This window comes from Elephas maximus, chromosome 5 (assembly GCF_024166365.1).
Source record: "Elephas maximus indicus isolate mEleMax1 chromosome 5, mEleMax1 primary haplotype, whole genome shotgun sequence".
Taxonomy (NCBI): domain Eukaryota; kingdom Metazoa; phylum Chordata; class Mammalia; order Proboscidea; family Elephantidae; genus Elephas; species Elephas maximus.
In genome coordinates this window covers 72,574,132-72,590,548 of record NC_064823.1, presented here as the reverse complement: position 1 = coordinate 72,590,548, position 16,417 = coordinate 72,574,132, and the positions used below count along the sequence as shown (strand labels likewise).

Here is a 16,417-nt window from a genome sequence, read left to right as displayed (position 1 = left end):
GTACATAATAAATGTGAAAATAAATTTCAAATATCTCTTTCAAAGTAAAAAAGCATCAGAATAATTATTTCGGTAAAGTAATTGGCTAATTTCTGCTTAAAAAAAGCAGGCTAAATATCAACAGAACATTTAAAGGGGAGTTTAATCCACCAGGTTGGAGAAAAATCTAAATCTCTTTATAACATGTAATACTACTAGAAGAGATCTCAGGTTAAGTACTCCATACTTCTTTTGTACATCCTGAAAATGACGTTCCATCCTTAGAAGGCGTACCTCCTCTCAGTTAATAAAAAGTTATTATTTTTATTCCAGTTTTTAAATCTTAATGTCCAAATAATAGCACATAATACTTGTTAAAAAAAATCACACCTTTTCTTGGACAATTGCTACATATGGTAAGATCATTAAAACATCTTTCCGTCGGCAAAGGAGTTCCTGTAGCATTAAAATCTCAGCCACAAGAGTTTTTCCACCACTCGTTGGCAAGGAATATATTAAATTTTTTCTTTCTTGCACAGAACTCAGAGTTAAGCAAGTGTGTTGCCATTCTGTGAAATTAAAAAAGAAAGCATTATTTCCTCTTCTACAATTTCAGTCTGAAGAATGTTTTTTAAGGAAAAATCAAATGCTACCTTGTGTAGCCATCTTCTCGTAAGGATAAATGTAATATACATCATGTTAAATGTCAAAAATCCCTAATGTTCTATGTGCACAGCCGTTAAGCTTAGTCAGCTGGGGCGGGGAGGGGGGGGCACGACTAGCCTACCTATTCACCAGCTGCAGACTTAGGCCTAAGATCCTACCAGAGCAGACAGTGCCCTAGTGGACTAGGGGCATCATCTGGACTGTCAGCTAAAGGACAGCACAACCTGTGTGATTTATAAGGTCTTCCTCTTACATTCTGCAAGGGGATCATGTAAACTTCTCTTCTTCACCCAAATACCATCTTAGAAAGAAATAGGGGAAAGTGGAAAAAAATCTATGAGGTTTTGCAGAAACCAAGACGACTCAACTAGCTCTGATGGGCAGCTGAACTGTGTATGGCCTGAATACCATTTTAAACCATAAAAGACTGGGATTGTTAACTAAGTCTAAGGTTCCCATAATGTAGCAAGGTGGGACTCATGGGAAGTATAAGATCAGGTCTGAGACATGGCATGAAAACTAGCACAACTATTCTGTAGGATTTGATGCTGTGAATCATTAAAAGTCTTCAAAATGTGCACCAGTATTTTATCAGTAGAAAAATGGGTTAAATAAAAATATAAAATATAAAACAAATAACTACCCCCAAAACTCCACACAAGGAAAATGCGAAGCTGAGTGTTGAGAAACAGGCATTCTTACATATGGTTGGTGAAAAGTAAGAACTGCTAGAACCTTTTTGGAAAGTAAATTGCCAGTATCAAAAATAAAACTGCACGTTGCTTTTGATCTAGTAGCAGTACCCCTAGAACCCTGCACCCACAGAAATAAAAGCAGGAGCATCCAGAGATTGTGTGTAGGACGTTAGCCACACCATTGCTTGTATATAACAAAGTGCCATCAGGCAGGAAAGAAGGTGAATGTAAGGCACGATCAGGAAACCCTGGTGGCATAGTGGTTAAAAGCTACAGCTACTAACCAAAAGGTCAGCAGTTCAAATCTACCAGGTGCTCCCTGGAAGCCCTATGGGCAGCTCTACTCTGTCTTAGAGGGTCACTATGTGTCAGAATTGACTTGACGGCAATGGGTTTTTTGGTTGAATGCATTATTGCACAATCATAATTCATTGCAGCTTAAAAATGGGGAATAGACCTATCTATATATTTTCACTATAAAATTAAGAGGTCCTCAATATAGTTAAGTAAAAAAAGGTAGGTTATAAATGTGTGTTAAATAGTATCAACTCACTTATGTAAGTATCAGGAAAGAACATAAGCACAGAAAAAATTAGGCTTGAATGTATTACCTTTGCTTCAAAAAAAATGAAAAAATACGAGTAACAGGTACATACTACAGGACATATTACAAAGGTATTAAGAATAGTTATGTGTGAATGACAGTTACAAATGACTAACTTATTGTGTTTCTTTGGCAGTTTCAAAACATTTACAAATGACTGTTTTTTTTTTTTTAATTAAAAAAAAAATTTCTCCAAAACATAATTTACTTCAGTCTAATATCACCCATTAGTAATCAAACCGTTCATACACAAATATAACTTTACCATATCCACATTTCATCCAATTCATATTTTTTAAGTCTAAAATGACAAAAAAGCCATGTAACAGTATTCATCCTGAAACATTAAAAAAAGAAGTTACGTTAACTCAGTTCTCAGCTTTTACATAAAACACATTAAGCATGTAATTCTATGGGAGAAAGACAAAGGTAACAGTATAGATTGCAGTTCTCTAGCTCAGTGGTGCTCAAACTTCAGGGCGCAGCTGAATCTCCTGGAGGGCTTGCTAAAATGCAGACTGCTGGGCTCCACCCTCAGAGGTTCTGATTCAATAACTCTCGGGTGCCGACCTGAGAACGTGCGTTTCTAGCAGGTTTCCAGATGAGGATGATGCTCCTGGTCCAGGAACGCCACTTTGAGAACCACTGCTCTAGCTTAATGAAAAGCAGCATACATACTTATACTTTAAATTGGTCACATGACAAATAAAGAGATTTTAAAAGTTTTTACTAAAGTTCTTACTTAAAAGATATCAGTTACTGACGAAAATTACCAGCACCTAATTCATCAGGTGGGAGCCCTGGTGGCACAGTGGTTAAATGTGTGGCTGCTAACCAAAAAGTCAACAGTTCTAATCCACCAGTTGCTCCTTGGAAACCATATGGGGCAGTTCTATCCTGTCCTATAGGGTCGCTATGAGTTGGAATCCACCTGACAGCAACAGGTTTGGTCTTCTTTTGTTTTCATTTGTCAGATGATTAACAAAAAATACACCTTGCGAAACAATTATTATTACTACAGATTATTATTACACATTACAATTACCTCTTTTATAGACGAGGAACTAAGGTTCATGGTGGTGCTAAGCTTGTGGATAAGTGTCAGGATCTATAACTAGTTTGACAACCCCCAGCACAGTTGAGAACCTACCAGCGTGTACCAGACACAGTGCTAGTTACATAACAAAAACATGAGTCAGATAGAGCCCTGTCCTCAAGGTACTCATTCTGGCAAGAGAGGCAGAACAAGGTACTAGAAGAAAAGATAGCTAACATCTACTTCATGGGCAACACATACCATTACCTCTTAAACCTGAACCTCACTATTTAGAACTTATTAGACTCTTGTAATTAGTTTTTGTATTAGACTTCATTTCCTGTTGTCTTACTTCTCCAGCCGATTGTCTTCTCCTTGAAATGAGAAGCCATGTTTTCATATGGTTCATAAGATCCTAACATAGGTATTCCAGAAATAGTTATGAAGGGGTTAGCTCATCTTTTAGTATAGCAGCAACTATCTCTTCTAAAAGGACATGTTTGAAATATATACAAGGACTCAGGATTTCTCAAAAATATTACCAAAAACTAAACCCAACCTGTTGCCGTCAAGTAGACTGCAACTCATAGCAACCCTACACGAGATATATTAATTGCTACTTATACTACCTCTTTGCATTTAAACCTTAACTTCAGTTGTCTTTAAAGATGGTTAGTTTTAATCAGTAGTATTATTAATACTATGTTCACTCAAGACGTTTTCAAGTTCTAAGGAATTTCAACAACTAAGTTTTGGTAGAGAAGACAGAGCCAGCCAAGCAAACAACAGCTAAGGAGATTGAGGAAAAGCCAGGCAATCAGAGGGAAATTAGTAGAGGACTGTCAAGAAGTGAAGAAATGAGGCAGGAACAGGATGGCTGACTAGGCAGAAGCTTCTGCTGACCCCTCTTGCAACAAAGACTCGAAAAAACAAGTGAATCAATTACATACATGACAATCTACGAACCCTGACCATCAAACTCAGAACTAAGGAATTGACCTGAGTAACAGGGGAGCAAGAATCCGCATGCAGAAGCAGCGAGCAGTCCCGGAGACCAGCGTGCTGCGCCCCAGCCCTGAGCCCTCGGGGAGCGAGAATCCGCTGAAGAAGTGTCCAGTTCCGGAGCCTGCATGCCGTGCCCCAGACCTGAGCCCTCGGGGAGCGAGAATCCGCTGAAGAAGTGACCAGTTCCGGAGCCGGCAAGCCGTGCCCCAGACCTGAGCCCTTGTGGAGCCTTGGGGCCACCGCTGCGGGGATGATTGTGGCTTCCTGAGACAAGGCAAGCAGGGATGCAGCTCTAACCCCCTGGGGCAATCTCGGCAGTGACCCAGCCAGCACACACAGGCTACATACCCCTCTGGAATCTCAGATAAAACAGTCGTCACCAAATAAGTGATTTTGTCTATTTTACCACACTACTCTCTCCTATCTATCTGATTCCTCCCCTCCTTGCTTGGCTTCGTTAACATTGGAATTCCCTGGGCCAGAGAGTGAAGTGCTCTTCAGGTTCTTTTTTTTTTTTTTTTTTCCTAACCCATTCTCCTGGTCTGGAAAAGCAGCAATTAACAATCAGAAAAAAATCCTTTCCTGATTTCTCTAAACTGGAATAACAGTACAGAACCAGCTCCACCAAGGCATAAGAGATCCAGTCTTTGGCTTTCACCCCTACATGGAACCAGGTGGCTATTTTAATGCAAAGGCAATTCTTTTAGAGATCTGACTGTAAATGTTGTAGCTGAGCAGTGCAAAGGCAAGTTTTGGAGGTCCGATACCACTCTACCTATTAAACAGAGCCCTCACTGATCCACAGCAGGGAACCGACGGCTGAGGCTCCATCCACACCACCTACCCACCCAAGAAAGGGGTCCAAGGATAGTGGTGCTTACCAGTCCTTACAGGTATAAGCATTGGGTGCCTAAGGTACAGCTGCAGAGCCCAACCAACAGAGCGCTCTAGAGAACACAGATGCTCCTTCCTCACTGGCACTTGAGAGAAGGCTGTCAGCACCCTGCCCTCCTCAGAGTGTGACCCCCTGCCTCTACTAGAAACCGGTGCATACAACCATCACCACTACTCCTCTAAAATAGGAGGTGAGAGTCTAGACCACACACTAGGCGACCCACCATCAGGACACCTGAGCTGATTCTATTCAAGAATAGTGAATGGACTCATAGGCTCATATACCGGGTAACAGCTCAAACCAGCTGGTAACAGGACATAAGTGATTCAAAGGCTCCGACAATCAAGTTAGTGCACTCTAGTAGCCCTTTTGGGTGTACTGAAACAAAACAAGAAGATAAAGACTCTGTAAGCAAATATAAACCATTACGATAACTTATAGATGGCTTGCAAACAGCAGTCAATATCAAATCACATAAAGCAGCAGACCGTGATTGCTTCTACAAACGCCCAAATCACAGAATCAAAACCTTTCCCAGATGAAGGCACATTCCTGGAATTGCCAAGTGTAGAATATAAAAAAAACTAAGATACAGAATGCTTCAAGACATCAGGGACGACCTCAGAAATGAAATAAGGCAGACTACAGAAAAAGCCAAGGAACACAAAGATAAAGCAGTTGAAGAAAACAAAAAGATTATCCAAGAACACAGTGAAAAATTGAAAAACCTGCAAGAATCCATAGAGAGAGAGCATTCAGAAATTCAAAACATTAACAATAAAATTACAGAATTAGACAACTCAGTAGGAAGTCAGAGGAGCAGAATTGAGGAATTGGAATGCGGAATTGTGGAGATGGAGGATAGGGCAATTGGAACCAATATATTTGAAGAAAAATCAGATAAAATAATTTAAAAAAATGAAGAAACCCTAAGAATCATGTGAGACTCTATCAAGAAGAATAACTTGTGTGTGACTGGAGTTCCAGAACAGGGAGGGATAAAAGAAAATACAGAAAGAATTGTTGCAGATTTGTTGGCAGAAAACTTCCCTGATACCGTGAAAGATGAAAGGCCATCTCATCAAACCCCATACAAGATAGATCCCAAAGGAAAATCACCAAGACATATTATCATCAAACTTGCCAAAACCAAAGATAAAGAGAAAATTTTAAGACCAGCCAAGGATAAGCGAAAAGTCACCTACAAAGGAGAATCAGTAAGAATAAGAAGTGAAGAAACGAGTGCTTTGAGAAGAGTGCGGTCAATATAGTGCTACTAGCAATCAGGTAAATTAAGAACTAAAAGTATCATTTGGTTTAGATACTCTAGACATTGTTGTATCATAGCAAGAGCCCAGAACTCAGAATAGAAGTGAGCTGAGGACGTATTTGAGGTGAGGAAAGAGAAACAGGAAGGATAATGGGGTTGTGAAATGTGACTGTGAAGGGAAAGGAAAAGGTTCAATGGTAAGAGGATAGAGATGGCAGATTGAGACAGGACTGCTATTTTGCTTTGTTTTTAAAATGGAAAATGTGATCATGCAAGCATTTGTTTTCCATTAATATTATGATAATGACACAAACATTTTTTTATTACAGCAAAAAGCATTACCATATAGTTTTTCTATTCCCTTGAACTGAACATAAAGGTCTCTCACTTTGCTGGGTAATGAATAAAAAGGACCACAGTCATCTGATGATGACTCAAGTGCTTTCTTAGCAACATTAATTTCTTCAGATAGGAGGGTCTCTTTGAGCTGTTTAGTCTTAGAAAATACTGGTGTTTGGGCCTTGGCATTTCCAGTCATGGCACTTTTTAGATGATCTTTAAGGCTTTTTCTCCTAGTCACATCTGAACTAGTTTGGACTTTAGAAGATTCATCATTCTGTTGGGGTTGCTCTATGCAATTATGGGACAATTCCTCGTTCACAGTCTGAAGAGAGGATGAATTCCAATCCCTTTCTTTAGTAAACTGATAGCCCAAGTCATTGGAAGAGTTCTGCAAATTTGCAAAGTATAAAACCTGTGAAGAAGGTACATCATACAAAAGATCATCTCCAGATTCAATAGTGACATCCTCCTGCCCACACTGGTTCTTTGTGTGGTCATCAGTTGTCAAAGCAGTAAAGCTGTCTACAGTTGTAATGTTGAGTTCACTGTCTTTGATGCTTTCTGAACAAAGATTTTCGGTGACAAGGTCTGTATCATATTTTCTATGCTCAGGAAGTTGCATATATTTTTGTTCCAGGTCATCAACTTGAGCTAAAAAAGAGTTTTCAGTAAAGCTATCATAGCCACCAAACATGTCCTCTTCACTGTCATTATACTGGAAAGAAGTAAAAATAATTAAGATTAATTTGAGTTTCATTAAGAATAAAAGTTTCAGCCCAGGGCTATAAAACCAAAACCAAACCCACTGCCGTACAGTCAATTCAAATTCATAGTGACCCTAGGAGACAGAACACACTGCCCCTAAAGGGTTTCCAAGGAGTGGCTGGTGGATTTGAACTGCCAACCTTTTGGTTAGCAGCTGAGTTCTTAACAACTGAGCCATCAGAGCTCCATACCAAATATAAACTATATGGCGACCCTATAGGACAGGGTAGAACTGCCCCATAGTTTCCAAGGAGCCCCTGGCGGATTTGAACTGCCGACCTTTTGGTTAGCAGCCGTAGCACTTAACCACTACGCCACCAGGGTTTCCAGTTATATAGTGGAGTTTTTAAAGTCACTGGAAAATATTTACTGATATTTTAAAATGATGCTTTTACAAAAATTTTCATAACTAAGTTATTTGGAAATTTTTGAAATATACTTTATTTTAAAGGATGATGATCAAAGATTATGGTCCTCAGAACAATATATGAAGGAAAATACCTAATCCAGTCTTTTAAGAAAATTTTAAGAAAAATGTGCAATACCTTTGTAACATTTAACTAGAATTAATGTTAAGAACTGTAAGCGCTTTTACATTTGCCACCATATCAGACAAAAATAACATTTAACCTGGAAGATGATACCCAAAACATATATGTCGTACATAAACACAACATCTAAATACAAAAGAATAAAAGAGAAAAGAGGTTTCTCTGACACGGTCTCATTAAATGAGGTTTCTTTTTTATGATGAATGAAACCTTGATGATATAAAAAAATTAGCTTTCTAGTGTATTTCTCACCCTTTCTAAAGGTCATACAGGTTCAGTTAGAGACATACTAAGAACATCAAGCATGATCTTCAAGTATACATCTAAATAGTTTAGTGACCAATATTACTCTGAAACTTGTTTTCAAGTAGTTAATTCTCAAAGTCTTGATCGGGTTCAAGTCCACTGCTATGCCTTTCTCTGTTAAGAGTTACCTATAGACATTAATAACACATCTGCAAACATTAGGGTACACACTTACTACAACTCCAGGGGCATTATTCACAACATTGTATTAATATCTAGGTTGTTCAAAATGAAATTCACAAATACAGGTCACTACGGGAGTCACATGAAGCGTGAAGCGGCTACAAACATCATGATAAAGTAATAGGTATCATATTTATAAATACTGGAAAAGGGTAAACAATTAGGAAAGAAAAATTTGACGTAGGGGTGAGAAAGGGTTAATCTGAAGAAAAGAAATTACAATTTCACATTAAATGGGCAAAAAATAACCTTAAAATACTGATTTATGAGAAGTCAAAAAAAAAAAAAAAAGCTACCTAAGGAAAACAGTATAACTAACTTGGCAACCAGAGTAAAATAATGCAAAAGTAAAGCGTATTAGCAGTAATACTAGACACCCATGTACCATTCTAAGTGTTCTGCACACATTTCACTTAACTCTTAATAACCCTATAAAATAGGTATTTTCATCCCCATTTTACAAACGAAGGAACAGACGTCCAGAGAGGTTGGGTGACATGCCTAAACTGCACTCCTAGTTTGTGGTAATGCTGGAATTCTAATTCTTAAGTCTGTGATTTAACTACTGTGCTAAATCCTTAAAACAGCAAGACTGGTAGACATCCACTGGGGTGTCAGCTCGCTAGGAGTTTCTGAATACATCATCCTCCCAGCCTCCAATTTACAGAAACTGTCCTGAAACAAAATTATGATTGTACCACTGGACATTCCAAGGGGATTCTTCCAGAAATTTGGCATTGGGTCAGACGGAGAGTCAGCAAAGACTTGGGGTAATCCACTAACCAGAAGAGATGTAAACTTGAGAGGTAGCAACATAGCAGCTGTTTCCTCTTGGGCCTGTTTCCTCTTGTAAAAATTTAGATAATCTAAATACCTTAACGAGGTACGCAACACATAATGTGTCTTCAATAAATGGTAGGTTTTATTAGTAGAGTTAAGAGCAGCAGTAACTTCAAAGTCTAGATTTGAGTTCCAGTCATGCCACTTACTTGCTATATGCACATCTAAGTACAATTCAGGGTCTACGTTTCGTAACTATATAAAAATGGGGATAAAGAGGCAATACCTCGTAAGGATTAACAGAGGTAACAAAGGCGAAGTAAGCACAGAATGCTGCAATTGGCCCATTGTTTGCACCTGGAAGGCAAACTGACAAAATTTTGGAGTTTCAACCTCCATGCCTTCTACAACTGGTCTCCCACCCTCTTTCACTGGGCACACGAGGTAGCAGAAGGCCAGGGTGTGTATCACCGCTCCAAAGGTGTGACATGGGATGAAGAGTGCCGTGTAATTTGAGAAATGATGGGGATGTACCTCGACGGGTTGCACGGCCACGGTTTTCCGCCGCCGGCCCTCAGCCACCATCTCCTCCTCCTCCACATTGCCCGGCTTGAGCTCGGCCGCGGTGGGGGCGGCACAAACGCTCCCTAGGCTAGGACGGTTCCTTTTGCGGACAGACACCCGCCGGATGATGCGTGAGCCACCTTCATCCATAGCAGGGACCTAGGGCCCTGCCAGAACGTTGCCCACCCCCAGATCCAGCAGCCAAACACCGGAAGAGGAGCTAGTGGGCAGGAGTGACAACCGGGGCAAAACTGCGCTCACGCCCACACCCACTTTCGGGGAAAAAAAAAAAGGAAGCACCCCAAATTAATCCCCAGAAATCTCAGGCCGGAAGCAGAGGCCTTAGCCTAGCGCGCGCGCAGGCGTACGAGCCCGCCTTCGCCTCGTCCAATCATAAGTGTCCGCTGACCTGCGGCGTGGTGAGAGTGCGAACGGAAGGTAGTGCGCGGCTGCATTGAAGGACCCCCACCTCCTCTTCGCTGGAGTCTCCAGCGTTCGCCTGCGGAACCTTTAATGGGGTGCTAAAGCCGATAGGGGGAAGAGCACCAGAAGGGACTGGTAGGGTCGATTTGAAAAGGGGAAAGGAAGAGGAGGAGCAAGGAGCTATGGCTGCTGTGGCTATTGTTGGCCGTGCTCTGGGGAAAAAAAAGTTGACGCATTTGGTAACGGCTGCCGTCTGCCTCACAGGTTCTGGGACTCACTCAGGTAAAGTCTCCATATCCTGTGCTGAATTGTAGCGTTGCAACCATTGCCTTAGCCCCTGGTCTTGCGGAGTCGTCACTTTTAGCAAAGAGACGGTGACTTCTAGGCGGTTAACTTTATCCAAGATGGGTGGGAATCTATAATGACCCAGAGCAAATATTCAAGAGCTCAAAGAGCGTGAGATAGCATCCAGTTCACTCTAAAAAACATTTTTTTTTCTTTTAACCTACAAAGACAGTGATGGGGTGGTTCTCAGGAACTGACGGGGACTTACTCACCTAAGACCTGCGGGTAAACTTAGTGAAGAAGGGACATTTCCAGAGTCACCAAACAGCTCATTTCAGAAGACGTGTAAGTTCCCAGACTAGGACGAAATTGCGACAGGCCTTCCAGTCTTCTCATTTCTGCACTTTTATTTTCTGTGTGACTGCCTGGTTCTCTGCTCTCTGGAGGTGTGTTAATCATTTTCCCTTTAGTATAGTAATGCCTTTCTGTTACTTTTACTGAAATATTTGCATTAAAATCTGTCCCTGACCATGGAGTGAAGGGAAAATAAAGTTCAGGGAGAGAGCAGGTGAGAGGTGGTATGGTGGGAAAATAATGTGCCCTTTTTCCCGAAGACTGGAAGGCACATCTATCTTAAGTCCCACTTTGTCCCAATCAAAACTAGAGGTTCTAAATCCAGTCATTGTGAGCATAATGAATATAAAGCCTTTCTTTTATATTGTGTCCCTTGATTCATCTTGCCTCCATAAAACCAAAAAATATTTCTTTAGCAACTCAACTAACAAAAAGAATTGTTTTGGTACTGTTTCTGTTTAATTGTAGTGCTGTGGAGAAGAGCTTGTTCAGAATATAAACAGACGACCAGCAATGAGGATCTGGTAAGAGGTTTTATTCTTCCTAGTCATAAAGCCTTCACAAATATGACTGATTCTTGTATCTTAGCTATTTAAATAGGGTTAAACTGTAAGAGAAAACAATAATCATCACTTTAAGTTTGAAAATTATAATTCATCGATGACTAGGCACTTAAGTGGATTTGAAGTAAGAGAATTACTAGATTCCTAACAAGGGTGGCTTCTGTAACACCACGTTTTTCTTCCTAGATCGTAAATGTAAGGATAAGTGATTTGGGAATTAAAAAAAGGTATTTTTGGTGGATGGAATAATTATAATTGATGTATACAAAACTACAGGTCAGCTTTTTTCTTAGTTTTGAATTCACAACATTTTTCCTAACTTCATCTCATCCATCACTTTTGGGGGAGCTGTCTTAATAAATGAGGGATCAGAATTAAAGCTTTATACCAGGGCATGAAATGCAGTTTCTACCAACTTGCAGACATGGCTTAAAGTACTAGCATTGGACTTGGGTAGTATAGGTTTTCTTACTACTTGCAAAGATAATTTGTTTGACACTAATCAAACTCTGAGGAACCCTGGTGGCACAATGGTTAAATGCTCAGCTGCTAACTGAAAGGCTGATGGTTTGAACTCAGCCAGTAGCTTCGAGTGAGAAAGACCTGGCAATCAGCTCCTGTAAGGATTACAGCCTAGAAAACCCTATGGGACAGTTCTGCTCTGTTACATGGGGTCTCTTTGAGTCTGTCAGCTCTATGGCACTCAACAACAACAATCAGACTATACACAGCACTTAGCACAGTGTTGAGAAGCAATAGAGTTACTTGTTATTTAATGTGAGCTGAATATAAATTAAGAAAGCTTGTTGTTAGTTGCTGTCAAGTCAATTCTGATTCATGGCAAACCCATGTGTGCAGAGGAGAACTGCTTCATAGGGTTTTTAAGGCTGCGGCCTTTCAGAAGCAGATTGCCAGGCCTGTCTTCAAGGCGTCTCTGGATGGGTTCAAATTACCAACCTTCTGCATAGTAGTCAAGTGTTTAGCCGTTTATGCCACCCAGGGACCCTGAGAAAGTTCAAGGAGTTGAACCAGAGAACTTCTCTAGTCCCTCTAAGCATCCATCTTGGTCATCTGATTTACACCATAGTTGAAAAGAGTAAAGGAAGTTACTTTTTCAGGCCATAAACTCCACTGAGAGTGATGAAAGTTATGGTCCCTCTCTGCAGAAAAAAGCATAGTCCCATTCATTTGAAATTGTGCATACAATTACCAGGGTCATGGACTTCAAAGCAATTTTTAGATTAAGAACATCTTTTCTGGAGACAACCACACACAGTGGAGGGAGGCATTGTGACAGGAGTATCAGAGGCAGTAGTGAAGACAGAAAAGCCAAGAAAGGCTGACAACCATATAAAGAAGTGTGGGGCCGTAAAACTGAAGACAAAAGCTCTTTTTATAGTAAGCCACAGGACCATTAGCACAGCTGTTCTTATCTGTTTATAAAATATAGTAATAAAACATCTGATAGAGAAATATGGAGTTGGATAAACTAGGGATTGTACTATTTAGTACATGATACCAGGTATGCTTAAATAAATTTTTCATAATTTATAATTTTCAGTTATCTACAATCTAGGCAAAGCATTTAAATGGAGAATCACTTTCCAATCACAGATTTGAATTTTTTTTCTTCTATAGACTCTCTTTCTTCCAAAGATTGTACTTTATCCCAGAATCTTCCATGAGTTAATTCCTCTTTAGCCAAACTGAAACAAAATAAAGTGCTTTCATATATACAAGCTCACGGAAATCTTTAAAATGCTGAATACTTTTGAAAGTGCTCGATTTTTCACAAGCCAAGCTGTTGTATCTAAATTATTCTTTTTCATACAGTAAGGCACAACTCATCCTTTGGATGGATTTGAATGTGGTAACCTTAATATTTTTTAATTCAAAATTGTTGCATTAAAGTACCTTATCAGATGTTTTTCTTTATCCTAGCCCATTCCAATGGAAAATCCTTATAAGGAACCTCTTAAAAAATGCCTCTTGTGTGGAAAGCATGTAGATTATAAGAATGTACAGGTAATATCTTGTTTTACTTCACTGTGGTATTTGATTTTAGGGTTTTGCTCCTTTATGATTACCACTTAATTGTCAGTTTTATAGCAGGCTTTGTGTAGAGGCAACTGTTCTAGTAATTTTATAATTTCAAGTTTAGTTATAAATCTATATACAAGGTATCCAAGAAGAGCCCCTTTGCTCTTTCCGTATTTACTGTTATTTCAGCTCCATATTTCTCCTCTCTTTTTCTGCCCCAACATGCCTGATGAGTCTGACACATGTCATTCATAGTCGCTTACTATGGCAGTGATTCTCAGTTGGTGGGGCAAGTAGTTTGGAAAAAGCCCCTCTGGTGAAGTTGATCTGTGCACCTCACCACTCATATCCCTACTTCAAATGTAATTTTACCTGTTGTCTAACTCCCAGCAATTAGAAGTGGCAAATTTGGGGGAAGAGAATGGTGTTGGACTTAAGTATACTGACAATAGTGTAAAGTGATAGCTGCCTTTGAGGGAGAAAAACTAAAATATTAAAATTCAACATATTAGGAGGATTATGTAAAGTGCCAAAGTGCTAAAGAAGTTATAAAACAAATTACAGGAAATGGTCCCATGTACTTCAGTACCTCTTAAAGCTCCCACTACAATAATTCATCTTCATGATTATGTAATAGTCTATCGTAACAGATGAAATTATGTTTAGTACCTTGTTAAAAGTAGTATTTTAGAAAGATATCTGTGGAAAAGTCAAAACAGCTTTACCACTGAAAGAATATGCTGATTAATCTGTTGTTTACTTGTATAGATTTTTCTTTTGTGACACGTAGATGTTAACTTCAGTTGACTGGTTATTTTTAAAGACTTGTTAATAGGATGAGCTAAATAAATAGTTAAATATTCTTATTCATATTTTATGAAGTTTGTCTGAAATTTACTAATAAGCCTTTACATAACTTGAAGATGGCATATAAAGTTTGACTTATAAATTTACAGACATACTAATATAAATTTTTTTCCTCCAAATTAAAAAAAAAAACAGCTTTTGTCTCAGTTTATTTCTCCATTTACTGGATGCATTTATGGAAGGCACATAACAGGTATTTTGCTTTTTATTGCAGCAATTTAAATTTAGATAAGTATTGTATAAACCCGCTTCTCTTATTTAAGATAACTAGCAGATTTTCAAATAATGCTATAAATCATGCTTAGACTGGATTTAGGTGCTCTGGGAAACTCTCTTTTTAGGCCAGTAGGATTACTACTGTTTTGTATGTCTTATGTTTAGGGATAGCTGGGCTGACAACATACAAAAAACTTGGGCTTTAAAAGAAACTGTGTTCTTGATGTTTTGGAGTGCACTACAATCATTTTTGGAGCCCTGGTGGCACAGTGGTTAAGAGCTCAGCTGCTAACCAAAAGGTCGGCAGTTTGAACCCACCAGCCACTCCTTGGAAACCGTATGGAGCAGTTCTACTCTGTCGCATAGGGTGGCTATGAGTCAGAATCAACTTGATGCTAAGGTTTTTTTTTTTTCTTTTGGTTTATAATCATTCTTAGACAGTTAATAAAACCCAGACTGATCCACAGGCCAAATACAACCTGCTGTCTTTGTAATTAGTTTTGTTTACATAGTGTCTATGGCTGCTTCTAGGCTAAAATAGCAGAGTCGAATAGTTGTGACAGACTGTATGGCCAGCCAAGTCTAAAACATTTACTGACGGTTCTTTACAGAAAAAGTTTGCTGACCCTTGACTTAAACAATTGTTATAAATTTCGAATATTGGCATTTTCTTATGACTATGAATGTGTCCATTTTTTCTTTTATAGGTCTTTGTGGGAAGAAACAGAAAGAAATAACAAAAGCAATTAAGAGGGCTCAAATAATGGGTAAGAATATCTGAACAACTTAATTGGACTAATCAAAATTTTGCTCATCTTTTGTGAAGAACTTTAATTATTTCTTTACAGGGTTTATGCCAGTTACATACAAGGATCCTGCATATCTCAAAGACCCAAAAGTTTGTAACATGAAATATCGGCAATAAACTATGTAAGATTATTACCAATAAACTTATTTACAATAAATTGTTGTGTGGTAATAATATTGGTTCAAATTATAAAATTTAACAGCCTTTGGGTAGAAAATTAAGAGGTAAGTTAGATCTTACTGCACTATATGTTAAGGATTTCTGGTTTAAGAACTTCTAAATCTTATGGAAAAAAATAGTTTCAAGAATGAGGTAATAAGTGAACCTTCCCCCCATACCAGTTAATGTTCATTAAAGAAAACAGATCACAGATTTTCTAAAATGTTAATATTTGTTACATTTTATATATGGTACCACATATCTGGTCTCCAAATAGCTCATAGAGTAATGTACCACTGATACTGGCAGTGATACTGATAGTAAATAAGGGAGGTATTGCTTGTGTTGGAATTTTGAGGCCCAGATTCTGCCTTACAAATGGGACATAAATAGGTGCAGGAAGGTGGAATGCATATATAATGTATGTATCCCATGTGACTGGCTGTAGAGTTCAAATTGCTCTGAATGATTCCCTTATCTAGCAAATGTATGACTTGTTAAAAGACCAAGTCTTTTTTTTATTAACTTTTATTGAGCTTCAAGTGATCGTTTACAAATCAAGTCAGACTGTCACATATAAGTTTATATACATCTTACTCCGTACTCCGACTTGCTCTCCCCCTAATGAGTCAGCCCTTCCAGTCTCTCCTTTCGTGACAATTTTGCCAGCTTCCAACTCTCTCTATCCTCCCATCCCCCCTCCAGACAGGAGATGCCAACACAGTCTCAAGTATCCACCTGATATAATTAGCTCACTCTTCATCAGCATCTCTCTCCTACCCACTGTCCAGTCCCTTTCATGTCTGATGAGTTGTCTTCGGGAATGGTTCCTGTCCTGGGCCAACAGAAGGTTTGGGGACAATGACCGCCGGGATTCCTCTAGTCTCAGTCAGACCATTAAGTATGGTCTTTTTATGAGAATTTGGGGTCTGCATCCCACTGATCTCCTGCTCCCTCAGGGGTTCTCTGTTGTGCTCCCTGTCAGGGCAGTCATCGATTGTGGCCGGGCACCAACTAGTTCTTCTGGTCTCAGGATAATGTAGGTCTCTGGTTCATGTGGC

At 39.2% G+C, this 16,417-nt stretch overlaps 2 protein-coding genes across 9 annotated transcripts in view; one reads left to right on the top strand and one right to left on the bottom strand.

Annotated features, from left to right (window-relative positions):
- Positions 1-10,066, bottom strand: part of HELQ (helicase, POLQ like) — a 508,107-nt gene extending 498,041 nt beyond the window's left edge. For 4 of the 8 annotated variants that reach the window (XR_007517638.1, XM_049885852.1, XM_049885853.1 and 1 more), the window contains exons 1-3: positions 9,612-10,066; positions 6,493-7,207; positions 370-548 (exon numbers count right to left, since the gene is read on the bottom strand). Coding sequence is in view for 5 of the 8 variants with exons in the window: in XM_049885852.1 (XP_049741809.1) it covers positions 370-548; positions 6,493-7,207; positions 9,612-9,791 (1,074 nt within the window). In the remaining 3 variants the exon portion in view is untranslated. Of the gene's footprint in view, positions 1-369; positions 549-1,943; positions 2,599-6,492; positions 7,208-9,611 lie in introns of those variants that run through there. The other 4 variants (XM_049885856.1, XM_049885857.1, XR_007517639.1 and 1 more) reach the window with 4 other exon arrangements.
- Positions 10,067-10,127: 61 nt separating this feature from the next.
- On the top strand, positions 10,128-15,397 carry MRPS18C (mitochondrial ribosomal protein S18C). Its single transcript, XM_049885896.1, has 6 exons — positions 10,128-10,346; positions 11,172-11,227; positions 13,208-13,291; positions 14,309-14,366; positions 15,097-15,156; positions 15,238-15,397. Exons 1-6 carry the CDS (start codon positions 10,247-10,249, stop codon positions 15,312-15,314), a joined length of 435 nt encoding a protein of 144 aa, XP_049741853.1. The 5' UTR covers positions 10,128-10,246; the 3' UTR covers positions 15,315-15,397.
- Positions 15,398-16,417: the final 1,020 nt, after the last annotated feature.

Coding starts and splice junctions, on each gene's coding strand:
- MRPS18C (XM_049885896.1), top strand. CDS start 10,247: ATGGCTGCTGTGGCTATTGTTGGCCGTGCTCTGGGGAAAAAAAAGTTG. Junction 14,367..15,096: donor TTATGGAAGGCACATAACAG/GTATTTTGCTTT, acceptor TTTCTTTTATAG/GTCTTTGTGGGAAGAAACAG. Junction 15,157..15,237: donor TAAGAGGGCTCAAATAATGG/GTAAGAATATCT, acceptor ATTTCTTTACAG/GGTTTATGCCAGTTACATAC.